Source organism: Vulpes vulpes, chromosome 6 (assembly GCF_048418805.1).
Source record: "Vulpes vulpes isolate BD-2025 chromosome 6, VulVul3, whole genome shotgun sequence".
Lineage (NCBI taxonomy): Eukaryota > Metazoa > Chordata > Mammalia > Carnivora > Canidae > Vulpes > Vulpes vulpes.
The window spans coordinates 133232927-133247581 of NC_132785.1; the positions used below are offsets into that span (position 1 = coordinate 133232927).

The 14655-nt window shown below is 42.3% G+C and overlaps 1 gene segment (V, D, J or C); it reads right to left on the minus strand.

Annotated features, from left to right (window-relative positions):
• Positions 1–366: 366 nt before the first annotated feature.
• Positions 367–14655, minus strand: part of LOC140599269 (immunoglobulin heavy variable 3-74-like) — a 44382-nt gene continuing 30093 nt past the window's right edge. Inside the window, 1 exon segment of the V gene segment in view lies at positions 367–668. Coding sequence covers positions 367–668 — 302 coding nt within the window.

Here is a 14655-nt window from a genome sequence, read left to right on the forward strand (position 1 = left end):
ACCACCTTCACTAGAACTGAAGCCCTGCAGAATTCTCTGGTCCTTGAGGTGAGTGGACCTGCAACGCACAAGTGCAGATGTGGCTCCAGTAAATGCTTAGTTGATGTAACTGGAGAGATTGCAATTTTTTTTGCATGTAGGGAGAGTAACAAACAAGTGTCAGCAACTTTGTCCTTTATACATGTCATATTGTTTTTCATATGAAAATAATATTTCTAACTGAGACTCAATAGATAAGACCAGGAAAATGTGTCCATATGACTCCTTGGAGAATACTGCTCAAAGGAGAGGAAGCCCAGACCCTGGCAGCAAACCAGCCCGTAACCTCCATCTGCACCTGCTCCTGGCCCTTCAAGTGACAACTAGTCAGGAGTGTGCACCTCCTAGTGGCCCTGATCCCCTTCTACAAGGAGGTTTCTGTCTGAGCTCACACTGAGGTCCCCTCACGGTGTGTGCACAGTAATACATGGCTGTGTCCTCAGCTCTCAGGCTGTTCATCTGCAGGTACAGTGTGTTCTTGTCTCTGGAGGTGGTGAATCGGCCCTTCACAGCATCTGCATGGTATGTGGTACTTCCATCTTTGTTAATGACTGAGACCCACTGCAGCCCTTTCCCTGGAGCCTGGCGGACCCAGCTTATCCAGTAACTACTGAAAGTGAATCCAGAGGCTACACAGGAGAGTCTCAGGGACCCCCCAGGCTTCACCAGGTCTCCCCCAGACTCCACCAGCTGCACCTCACCCTGGACACCTGCAGACACAAGACATCCTGGTCAGGAAATGGTTCCACATCCCCTGTATCTCTCACTCACCTCCACTCACAGACTCAAGGTCCCGTGTTCTCCATGAATTACCTTTTAAAATAGCAACAAGGAAAACCCAGTGGAGCACAGACTCCATGGTGAGTTGTGTGTGTTCTGTCCTGATCGCTGAATGGGGTCCCCTGGGGATGCTGGGGTCTGGGCTCCTCTCCCAGCTGCAGGTTCAGGGATGGGCTGGTTTAATCAGTGGAGGGAAGGCCCTATTTGCATGTCATCTGAGTATATAGTTAGCTCCAGACTTAGATGAGATTTTTTACAAGTTTCATAAACATGATTGCATTACATTTGAGGTCAAATTTCTGTAATGCCATGTAACGATATGAAGTGTTCTAACATGTGAACAGAATTAGCTTTGCATCTCTCAATGTCTTATTAAAATCCATTCAGCAATTTAGGTAATTTGTAGTATATAGCATGTTACCTCCTATGGATATTTAATACTAATTATTTTAATTTTTTGCCAGTGTGAAAGGAATATTTTGTTAATTTTCTTTTCTCTTTTTTATTATAAATTTATTTTTTATTGGTGTTCAATTTGCCAACATATAGAATAAACCCAGTGCTCATGCCGTCAAGTGCCCATCTCAGTGCCTGTCACCCAGTCACCCCCACCCCCCACCCATCTCCCCTTCCACCACCCCTGGTTTGTTTCCCAGAGTTAGGAGTCTTTCATGCTCTGTCTCCCTTTCTGATTCTTTTAGATAATTTGTTGTTAGTGTGTGGAAACATAGCTTTATTTCACATGTTGTTTTTATACCCTGAAGTTTCCCTGAAATAATTAATTTTAACAGTTTGTGGAGTTTTAAGGGTTTGCCTCTCCTGCAGATCATGTCATGTGGAAAAAGAATTTTTGCCTTGTCTACGGATTTAAATATAATTTATTTTATTATTGCCGAATTTATTGGTTTGATCTTCCAGTCATTGGAGCAAAAAGATTTTCCTTCGTTTCTTGTAGGTTCTTTGGTCTAATTACTCGGTAGACAGAAAACTGATCTAAGGTGAAATGTATTTCATTTTGGAAGTGCATGAGCTCCCTAGAATACAACACCCAGACAGTGACCAAATTATGTACCCCTTGTGTCACTTCGACAAAAAACATTGGGTTTGTGTAGATATAAAGTCAGGATATTGGCTTGAGTCATTGAATTAGTGAGGGACTGACAAGGGTTGTTTGCCTTCCGGGTCCTAAGGTCCTTATTCTGGTGCTAAGGATGATTCTGCCATCCAGGTATAGGGATGGGAAAATGCCCATGTAGATTTATTTCTTGTGATCAAGGGGAAATAGGAGGCCCAGCCTGTCTCTCCACTGGTTGATTCCCAAGTGACATTAGTTCACAACAACCCAAGGGACCAGCTGATGTATTTGCGGTGTCACAGTTTCTTCTCCTTCGTGGTACCAAGATGAATACTCATGGTAGAAATAAGCATCCTTGTGTGGCTCTTGACTTGACAGGAAGTGTTCAGCATTTCACTGTTAAATATGGTGTTGGATGTGGGTTTTTCCATAAATTACCAGGAAGGCAGATCTATTTTTAACTCTTTGAGGAACCTCCACACAGTTTTCCAGAGTGCCTGCTACAGTTCACGTTCCCACCAACAGTGCAGGAGTGTTCCTCTTTCTCCACATCCTCTCCACCATTTGTAGTTTCCTGCATTATTAAATTTCCCCATTTTCACTGCTGTGAGTTGGGATCTCATGGTGTTTTTGGTTTGTATTTCTCTGATGGCAGGTGATGCGGAGCATTTCCTCATGTGCTTGTTGTCCATGTCTATGTCTTCCTCTGTGAGATTTCTGTTCATATCGTTTGCCCATTTCATGATTGGATTGTTTGTTTCTTTTCTGTTGAGTTTAATAAGTTCTTTATAGATCTTGGAAACTAGCCCTTTATCTGATATGTCATTTGAAAATATTGTCTCCCATTCTGTAGGTTGTCTTTGAGTTTTGTTGACTGTATTCTTTGTTGTGCAAAAGCTTCTTATCTTGATGAAGTCCCAAAAGTTCATTTTTGCTTTTGTTTCTTTTGCCTTCGTGGATGTATCTTGCAAAAGACAAGATTCAGTCAAAATCCTAGAGGAGAATACAGGCAACACCCTTTTTGAACTTGGCCACAGTTACTTCTTGCAAATTTCTTCTTGTGATTTAGTTTTAGTTTCAAAGCATAATGGTCTAAAAATATATAGCGGACAATCCAAACTTCAGTATAGGTTAAGACTTGATATGTGATCAAGTATGTGATCCATTCTGGAGAAAATTCCATGTGCTCTTGAGAAGAAAGTGTATTCAGTTGTGTTCAGATGTAAAATTCTGTAAATGTCTCTGATATCCATATGGTCCAGTGTATAATTAAAAGCTCTTGTTTCTTTTGAGATGTTGTCCTTAGAATATCTGTCATTGGAAGGTGGGACAAGATGGTGCAATATTAGGGTCCCCAAGTCACCTGTCACCTAGATACTGTCAACTATCAGCTTACCTGTATAATTATCAAATAATCCTGAAAGCCTATGAATTTGGTGTGAGATTCAATGAAATAGAGACCAGACGTACTGTGAAACAGATCAGATAAACTAGGAGTTGGTTCTTTGAAAGAATTTTTAAGATAAATAAATTGTTAGCCAGCCTTATTACAAAGAAGAAAGAAAATTCTCAAATTAACAAAATTGTCAGTGAGAAAAGAGCACCACCAATATCAAGGAAATAAAAATGATCTTAAAAACTTATGAGCAGATATAAACAAATAAATTAGGGAATCAAGAAAAAATAGATGCAAAAAAAAATAAAAGAAAAAAAAAGAAAAAATAGATGCATTTCTGGAAAAACACAAACTACCAAACCTGGAAGAGGAAGAAATAGAATACCTGAATGGGCCGATAACCAGGGAGGAAAATGAAGCAGTCATCAATAATCTCCCAAAACATAAAAGTCCAGGGCCAGATGGCTTCTCAGGGACGTCTATCAAACGTTTAAAGAAAAAACCATAACTATTATATTAAAGCTTTTCAGAAAGATAGAAAGAGATGGAAAACTGCCAAACACGTTCTATGGGGCCAGCATCACCTTAATTCCAAAATCAGACAAAGAACCCACCACAAAGGACAGTTATATACCAATATCCCTGATGAACACAGATGCAAAGATTGTCACCAATCTATTAGCCAATAGGATCCAACACTGCATTCACCGTGACCACGTAGGATTTTCCCCCGGGATGCAAGGCTGGCTCAGCACTTGTAAAGCAATCCATGGGAGACATCATATCAACAAGAGAAAAAAACAAGAACCATATGATCCTCTTAAAAGGTGCATGAAAGCATTTGACAAAATACAGCATCCATTCCTGGTCAAAACTATTCAGAATGTAGGGATAGAGGGAACATTCCTCAGCTTCTTAAAAGCCATCTATGAAAGGCCCACAGCAAATATAATTCTTAGTGGGGAAACACTGGGAGCCTTTCCCCTAAGATTGGGAACAAGTCAGGGATGACCACTGACACGATGGCTATTCAACATAGTACTTGAAGTCCTTGCCCCAGCAATCAGTCAACAAAAAGAAACAAAAGGCATTCATATTGGCAAAGAAGACGTCAAACAATCCCTCACCATAGATGACGTGATACTGTACGTAGAAAACCCAAAAGACTCCATCCGAAGATTGATAGAACTCATACAGCACTTTTGCAGTGTGGCAGGATACAAAATCAATGCACAGAAATCAGTGGCATTTCTATACACTAACAATGAGCCTGAAGAAAGAGAAATTAAGGAGTCAATCCCATTTAAAATTGCACGCAAAAGCATAGGATACCTAGGAATAAACCTAAACAAAGAGGTAAAGGATCTATAACCTAAGAACTACAGAAGACTTCTGAAAGAAATTGAGGAAGACACAAAGAGATGGAAATATATAACTTACTCATTGATTGGAAGAATTAGTATCGTTAAAATGTCAATGTTACCCAGCAATTTTACACATTTAATGCAATCCCTATCAAAATACCATGGACTTTCTTTAGAGAGTGGAAACAAAGCATCTTAAGATTTGTGTGGAATGAGTAAAAACCCCGAATATCCTGGGAAATACTAAAAAAGAAAACCATATCTGGGGGCATCACAATGCCAGATTTCAGGTTTTACCACAAAGCTGTGGTCACCAAGACGGTGTGGTACTGGCAGAAAAACAGACACATAGATCAATGGAACAGAATAGAGAATCCAGAAGTGGACTCTCTACTCCATGGTCAACTAATATTCGACAAAGCTGGAAAGACTATCCACTGGAAAAAAGTCTCTTTAATAAATGGTGCTGTGAAGAATGGACAGCCACATGCAGAAGAATGAAACTAGACCATTCTCTTTCACCATACACAAAGATAAACTCAAAATGGATGAAAGATCTAAATGTGAGACAAGATTCCATCAAAATCCTAGAGGAGAACTCAGGCAACACCCCTTTCAACCTTGGCCTCAGCCACTTCTTGCAAGATATATCCATGAAGGCAAGAGAAACAAAAGCTAAAATGAATTATTCTGCCATCTTCAAGATGAAAATCTTCTTCACAGCAAAAGAAACAGTCAACAAGACTAGAAAACAACCTACAGAATGGGAGAAGATATTTGCAAATGACCTATCCGATCAAGGGCTAGCATCCAAGATCCATAAAGAACTTATTAAACTCAACGCCATAGAAACGAACAATCCAAACATGAAATGGATGAAAGACATGAACAGAAATCTCACAGAGGAAAACATAGATATGGCCAAGAAGCACATGGGAAAATGCTCCGCATCACTTGCCATGAGGGAAATACAAATCAAAACCACAATGAGATCCCACCTCACACCAGTGAGAATGGGGAAAATTAACAAGGCAGGAAAGCACAAATGTTGCCGAGGATGTGGAGAAAAGGGAACCCTTTTGCACTGTTGGTGGGAATGTGAAATGTTGTAGACACTCTGGAAAACTGTGTGGAGGTTCCTCAAAGAGTTAAAATAGGTCTGCCCTACAACCCAGTAATTGCATTGTTGGGGATTTACCCCAAAGATACAGATGCAGTGAAACGCTGGGACACCTGCACCCCGATATTCATAGCAGCAATGTCCACAATAGCCAGACTGTGGAAGGAGCCTCAGTGTCCATCGAAAGATGAATGGATAAAGAAGATGTGGTTTGTGTATAAAATGGAATATTCCTCAGCCATTAGAAATGAGAAATACCCACCATTTGCTTCAACATGGATGGAACTGGAGGTTATTATGCTGAGTGAAGTAAGTCAATCGGAGAAGGACAATCATCATATGGTTTCATTCAGAGGGTGAATATAAAAAAATAATGAAAGGTTTTGGAAACTAGCCCTTTATCTGATACGTCATTTGCAAATATCTTCTCCCATTCTGTAGGTTGTCTTTTAGTTTTGTTAACTCGGGGAAACGAACTAGGGGTGGTGGAGGGGGAGGAGGGCGGGTGTTGGAGGGGAATGGGTGACGGGCACTGAGGTGGACACTTGACGGGATGAGCACTGGGTGTTTTTCTGTATGTTGGTAAATTGAACACTAATAAAAATTAATTAAAAAAAAAAGAAAAAAAATAATAATGAAAGGGATTGTTGGAGAAAGAAATAAAAATGGATGGGAAAAATCAGAGAGGTAGAGAGAACATGAGAGACTGCTAACTCAAGGAAATGAGCAAGGGGTAGTGGAAGGGGAGGTGGGTGTGGGGATGGGTGTCTGAGTGTTGGGCACTGAGGGGGACACTTGGTGGTATAGAGCAATGGGTGTTATGCTATATGTTGGCATATTAAGCTCCAATAAAAAATATACAAAAAAGAAAAAGATGGAAATCCTCCCTGTCTCAGCAACTGCTCACTAAGCACTGCTATCAGCCAATGAGAAACAAGCACAATTTGAAATACTTGTCCTTTTTCAATGAACTCTTTTTTTAAATAACATGTCCTTATTTCCTCCTAAAACCTTATTAAAACTGATCTTCTTTTCACCTCTTCAAACTTTCTTCTTTGGTCTCTTCAAAATTTCTTCACTATACTGTGCATGTCGCTAATTGTAATTCCTCTGCTATCTCTCCAAAAAACTCACTTTGCCAGAAAAAAAACAGGGAAAAATTAAATGATAGACAAATTTACCATAGAAAAATATAGAGCATTCCCATCTCTCAGTTCAGGAATTTAATCATTAGAGAAAGAAATAAATGCTCTATCGTGGAATTTATTTATTTTGTTAAATATTTTATTTATTTATTCATGAAAGATTAAGAGATAGAGAAGCAGAGACACAGGCAGAAGGAGAAGTACCCTCCATGCAGGAACCCTGGAGCAGCCTCCATCCCACTACTGGATGACACCCTGAGTCAAAGTCAGATGCCCAACCACTGAGCCATCCAAGCATCCCTAAAGTGGAATTGAAACAGTGATTTAAAGAATACTAGGTGGGCAAATGAAAAGAAGACAATAGACATTGCTATTATTCTAGATGAATGAAGCAAAATTGCATCACGCCATATTAAGAATTCTATAATGAATATTTAATTCCCAGTGAAGTGTATAAAAATGGGGTTGGATAAATCACAGGAGTGAGGCAGTTTAGACAAGATAAAATTATTGAAAATAATGACTGAAGAGGAAATAAAGGTAAAGACAACAATGACAGACATAGGGAACTCAGTTAATCATGATGTCATAATAATATTCGTATGATAGGAGTCCCATTAGATGAAGAGGCAGGAAAAAATTATTTGATTAAAACTGGAAAGTTCCCTAATCTCAGGAAGGACACAGATGTAAAAATACAAGAAGCACAGAGAACTCCCACTTATCCCATCATAAGGCTGTACCTCTTGACCTAAGTGCTCTCCTAAGGCCCCACCTCCTCCTCTCTTCACATGGGCATTAGGTTCGAACACTGGGATGGTAGAGGTCACACACAATGAGCTGACATCAGCACCCAAAGGATCCATGAGTTATTCCCTGCAAGTGGAAGGTCCTCCAATCCAGTTCCTTGCCCTGAGGATCCTCATGGATCCAGTAGAAGCTTCTGGTGTCTGTGCACACACAGCGCACACTTGACATTCACAACCTGCTAGTGACCTTGGGGAGAGGACAGTTTCCACCTGAGACTCTGGGTTATCCTTGAACTGTTTCTATAATCACTTTATACTGTGTGGCTTCGAAGAAACATTCATCTCACCTCCCTCTAATTCTGACTTTTTCATACTTAAAACAAACATTTCTCTCTATTGTTCTACCAGTTTTCGTACTTGTTTAGTGGAATGATTCCTTACACTATATTTTGAATGTACCTGATAGATCCTAGACATCCATTCATCCCTATTCTCCTGCTCCACAAATATGGTTCATCCAACCAAAAACCATAGGTTGTTCTGCTTTTGATGCAGGGGGGACACTGACTCAACACAAGCTCCTCCTGGAGCAGGACCACGTCCCCACCACTGACCCACAACACATACCCTGAGTCAGTGTCCTTCGTTATTCCCTCCAAGATTTTAGGACTTCCTATGAGGCCTGCCCTGCTCTAAACAGACTCAGTAAATATGATAATGATTTATAGTCTCATGAGTGCGTCTCTGTGTGTGCGTTTGTGTGTGTGCATTTGCATGTGTGCATTTGTGCGTGACCTCTGGATTCCACATCCTAACAACACCCTTGGGGAGTTTCCACTGCTTTTCCACATTATCACTAGCATAAATGCTAGTAGGTTGGTTCATTATAGTGATGCCTCCAGAAGTTCCCATTCTTGCTTTCTACTCCTGATCTGTCTATAGCTTCCTGTCCATCATTTGGTTCATGCTGCTTCTACCAACCTTGCACGCTGAGCAGGGTGGTTCTCTAATAAATGTGTATAAAGGTGGAACTCCTAAAGGAGAAGTTGAGGTGCATTGAAATATGTGTCATTAAATGATGTGTAAGGACAGTAGAGAGAAGTATAAGGAGATTTGTCTTGAGCGCATGTAAACAATAGTGTATATAAAACAAATATTAAAAATTAGAGAGTTTAAAAAAAATAGAAAGTTTATAAGGAGACACTGAATCATGGGTCTAGAAAGACACCCTAGGGAACCAGCTCCATGAGGAGGAAGCCCCAGACACTGACAGGAAACCTGCCCAGAACCTTCATCTGCACCTGCTCCTGCAACTTCAATTACTGAAGTAGTGAGGAGTGCCCACCCCCTGGTGGTCCCGATCCCCTTCTACAGGGTGGTTTTGTGGCTGGGCTCACACTGAGGTCCCCTCACTGTGTCACCCAAACAGTAATACATGGCCATGTCCTCTCAGGCTGTCCATCTGAAAGCGTGTTCTTCGCGTTGTCTCTGGAGACAGTGAATTGGCCCTTCACAGTGTCTGTGTAGCTTGTGCTCCTTCCACCACTGTTAATGTATGCGACCCACTGCAGCCCCTTCCCTGGACCCTGGCGGAACCAGCTCATGGCATAGCTACTGAAGGTGAATCCAGAGGCCACACAGGAGAGTCTAAGGGACCCCCCAGGCTTCACCAGGTCTCCCCCAGACTCCACGAGCTGCGCTTCATTTTGGACACCTGCAGATAGAAGACATCCTGGTCAGGATTCTGTCCCACATCCCCTGTTTCTGTCACTCACCTCCACTCCCATATTAAGGTATCTTGTTCTTCATGAATTGGCTTTTAAAATAGTGACAAGGAAAACCCAGCTGAGCACAGACTCCATGGTGAGTTGTGTGTGTTCAGTCCTGATCTCTGAATGAGGTCACCTGGGGATCCTGGGGCTGGGGCTCCTCTCCCAGCTGCAGGGTCAGGGATGGGCTGGTTTAATCAGCGGGGGGAGGGCCCTATTTGCATGTACTGTGAGTATATATTCAGCTTCTGACTACAACACGATTTTAACAAGTTAATAGCAAGGATTGCATTACCTTTGTTGATCACTTTTTGCAGATGTCACTGTGGAAATACGATGTTCTCATCTGTGAGCATAGTAACCTTTTCATTTCTGTTTCCTTAAAAAAAAAGCCTTTCGTCAAAATACATCATTTTTAATATGGTATTTTATCTCCTATTGAAATTTAATCCTAAATATTTTTTGATGCTAGCTAAAGTCATATTTTTTGTGAATTTTATATAGATAATTTTTCTTAGTATTTGGAATCATAGCTGTATTTGCTTATTTTATATCCTTAACATTCCCTGATATCATTAATTAATTCCTAAATATTGTGGAATTTGTAGACATTGCCTCTTTAGCAGATCATGTCATATGGAAATAAATAACTTTTCTTCCCTCTCCTGATTAATTTTTTAATTGCCTAATTTCCCTCAGTATGTCTTCAACCTGTTGTAGCAGAAAGATTTCCATTTTTCTGGTTTCCTTTTCTCATCTAATAAATCAGTAGATATAAGACATATCTAAGGAGAGATGCATTTCATTTTCCACGTGCATGAGCTATGTAAAATATGACACCCAGACAATGATTGATGAGGCAGCCCTTCTGTCTGTTAGACAATACGACATTGCGTTTGTACATATTAAAGTCCGGGATTTGGGTTTAGGTCACTTAATGAGTGAAGAACGACAAGGGTTGTTTGCAGAGTCTTCTGTGCCCTACATTCCCTACTGATTCTGAGAATAATTTTCCCTTCCTGATACAGAGAAGGGGTCGTTCCCACCAGAGGTTTATTTCTTGCCATCAAGAGACTCACTTTCTATGAGTGATTTTTACTTCCTGAAACAGTATCTCCACCAGTGACTTCACGTGTAAACTATGGATAGGATGGAAGAGCTGAAAGATACTGTCAACACCAGGTCATGCCACCAGGATGGTGTAGAAACACTCTAGATAATGACTGCATATAAACATATATATATAAAGAATAAATAGTTATTGTAGGTGTTTCTGGATTTCTAGTAATGAGCTCACCATTGGAAAACCCCCTCGTCTATGGAGGGAGAGTGACAGACACAGGTAGGTTTTAGGTTGGGGACATGGGGGACCAACATTGTTCCCAGTGGTGAGGCACACACCTCCCCGCAGTCAGTATATCACAACTCTGGAAGGAGTTGATACCAGTCAAATCCCTGAAGGTCAACAGAGACACAACTTGTGGAAATGCCAGAGCACCATTACTTGGATCCATGTGTCACTGGAGTCGTACCCTGTTCTGGCTGCTGTAACATTGTACAAGAACTGGGTGGATTTAAACAACAGACACTCAGGATGCCTGGGTGGCTCAGTGGTTGAGCATCTGCCTTCAGCTCAGGTCATCCTGAAGTCTCAGGTTCAAGTCTTACATTGAGCTCCCTGCATGAACCCTGCTTCTCTCACTGCCCCGTCTCTGTGACTGTATCTGTATCTCTCATGAAAAAATAAATAAAATCTTCAGAAAAAAAGAAAAAGAAAAAGGGATGCCTGAGTTGTTCTGAATAGAATAAATAGCAGAAGGATGAAGAGTTCCATCATTCTTCCTGCCTGGAGGTTTGATTTGAAACATTCATGTCCTCCTGCCTTGGAGACATTTACACATGCACGTCTCCAAATTCTCTAATGAGAGATTACTTCAGAGTCAGACGAGAATTACTCCACTGGCTTCCCTGGGTCCCCACCTCATGAATGTAGATCAAGGACCTCTCAGCCTATTAAGTCATGGGAGCCAACATGCTATGGGTCCAGTTCCTCAAGAGAACCCTTAAAAATTCATGCTACTACCTCTTGTGGGGTAAAGTAATTTCAGATAGATGCCATCCTATAAAGTCCTGAGAAGCAAATTGCTATGAATTAAGCATCATCTTGTATGTTTGGGACCAGAGCTGGTTGAGGATAGTGAGCAGCCATGAGATCCTGGAGAAACCTCATGATCGAAGAAGGAAGAGACATCTGGGGCTTGGACTCACTTGGAGGAAGACAGTTTCTGCTCATCCTGGGAGAAAGTCTAAACCTTGCAGACAGGCAAGTGCAGATGTGATCTGAGGGTGATATCATCATGTTTGTAAGACAGGCAGATAATGATTTTGACTAAGGGATATTCTAATAAAATGAGTACAATACATGAATTGAAATTTAAATATCAATTCATGTAGTTATTGCTAGAGTCAACTGTTAGTAATCACATATTTCTGTATTTTGTCCATCTATAAATTTTAATTTAGGTATTATTTATGGAAATATTTTATATAAAAAAACATTACACACACTGTAGCACTCCCTCTCCTACCTGCATTTTAGGTAGTTCTTCAAACAAGGCAACCCCAACTTCTCCGAGGAAGCCTTCCCCAGATCCCTGTGCACCTGCTCCTGGGGCAGCAGCCTTGTGCTGCGTGGTCCCGAGCGCCCCCTGTAGCCCAGACCCTAATTCTGCTTGGAGGACCCCGTCTGGGCTCAAAGGGTATTTACTGCAGTGTCTCTACTCCAGTAGTACATTGTGAATTGGTGCAGAACATGACACCCCAAATCTGTTCCTGGAATTTATACTCCTCAGGAAAGAACCAATGCAGATATATACTGACAGTCTAGACCTCTGAGGTGAAATCAAGTCTCCAGAAGGAAAGTCTTCCTCCCTGATCCAGGAAGAAACATTTTATTACCACAAGAAATAGGATTTTAGGTACAAAAAGCTGTAATCCAAACATTACTTCTCCAGTAAGGAGTAACAAACCCACATTTCTATCTGTTGTCATGCCATCAAATCCCCACCCTTTATATAGATGTAAGTCCTTTCTACTTTGCTCACATTTCTGTTTCTTTATATTTTACAAGCTGCTATACATGCAAGATTAATACTATTTTTCTCCTGTTTGGCTTACGTCCAAGTAATTTTTAACCCATCCTAAGAACCTAAAAGGGAATGAGGGAAATCTTTCTGCCCCCAAAATGGGTGTGTTGTGCCTTCAGAGAGTTCCTCCCATAACACCATGTTCTCAGATAACATGTCCTGCAATAGTGATCTGGGTTCCTAGCTATGCACAGTCTGCAGGGAGACCCCAAGCAAGGGATCTCTGAACTTCTGGTGGAGACACTTCCCTGTAGCCCCAGATGCACTCACAGTCCACACTCACCATGAGGCCAGGAACTGTCAGGGCTTTGGGGAGCCCCTTATCTTCTTTAGGTTCCTCAAGGTCACATCTATCTTCTCATGGAGACACATGCAGCTCACAGGGCACTGCAACTCCACTGTCCAATAAGACACACACACACACACACACACACACACACACACACACACACTGTAGCTGATATTTGGAGTCAGGATCCCATTGTGCCCTTCTTCCCTGCATCCAGCTCATGGGCAGTGTCCTCCACCTGGACCCTGAGCCTGGTTGTGTGGATTGTTTCAAGTCAACACAACTAAAGAAAATATGATTCAAGCAGACATAGGGAAGTGTGTGCATGTTGGGTTTGTCTGTCCTCCCAATGCCTGGGGTCCTGCAAGTCTGTGGATACGAGAGCCCAGCCCTGCCCCTCAGATGATAATTCCCAGGCTGACACACCATGTCATTGCTTCCAGCACTGTGCTGCATACCCACAGGGAGGTCTCAGTAAACATCAATGCTGTGGGCATCCCCTTTGCCAGAGGAACAGCCAGGGCCCCGATTTGAGGTCATGGACGTCACTGGACAAGGAAGGCTCCCCAGATGCAAATAAATGGTATAATGCAGAAAGAGGGCTCCTGGACTGCTGAATGTGGGATCAGTGTCCTCTACCTGAGTGATGGGGGAGGATCTCTGAAGTGGGGGTTTCCCTCTTGGAGATCAGTTCCTGTCTCAGCTGTGCAGATGGGCTCATGTGTATGTCAAGTTTCAAGAAGAGTAGAGCTGCACATAAAAACCAGAGTGGAGGAGATGAATCTGCTTCTGGTTTGGATGCAATACCTCCACACTAGAGCTTGATGTTGTGTGTTTATGGTTCCCATGTGCCTTCTTCATGGTGAGCAGTGCTTCGGGGCCTGGGGGCATTCTGGTCACTACCACAGTGTATGATCGTCCAGATTGTTCTCACAATCCTGTTCAATTGGGCTGTGCAAATAACATATTAATGTGTTCAGGTGTGTGTCCCCTCCGACCTCGGCCAGGCACTCGTTTCATCCCCTTCATACAGGAGACATGGTCAGTGCAGGGACTCTGGGCTGTGCTGACTGCTGTGGTTTAGGGTGGACACCACCAAGTGTAAACATAGTCCTGGAGGAGAGGAGGGGCAGGAGACATCATGCATTGACCATCCCGGGCCTACAGCTGAGGGCGTGGTGACCCCATGATTGTGGAAGTGGTGACTCTGATAATGGGAGGAGCATAACTAACTGCACCATGTCAGGTGACTCAGGAGATGCTCCAGGTTACCTGGTGGGTGGGACAGAAGAGGGGCAGGTGAATGGGGTCAGCTCTCTGAGAGTCGCCACAGCTTCCTCATGACAACTCTTTGCCCAAAAGCTCTGCTTCTGTACATTCATGGGACTCCATCCTGCTGGTTGGCCCTCTTCCTGACACCTGCTCCTTGCACCTCAGGCAGCAGGTCCTCCTGGATCTATGCTTCTGCCAGAACCTTCATAGACATTCCTGTTACGCCAACAGACCACGACTAGATAGAAGTATTGGCCAAGACCCCTATGAAAAGGAAGGAATGTCCAAGGTCCATGACATAGGGACCTGGGGTCGGTATGAATCTTGAGAGACCTGTCCTCGGATGGTGTCACTTTTTCACTGAACCCCTTCAATCTCCTCTTCAGACAGATTGGCATCCTATAGCCCCTCAACTCTAATCCCTTTTGAGACACTGGTGTGTTGGTTCTGTGTACAGAGGGGCATCAAATATTCTCATGAGTAAATGCCTGTGATTCAGAGGGACTGGGTC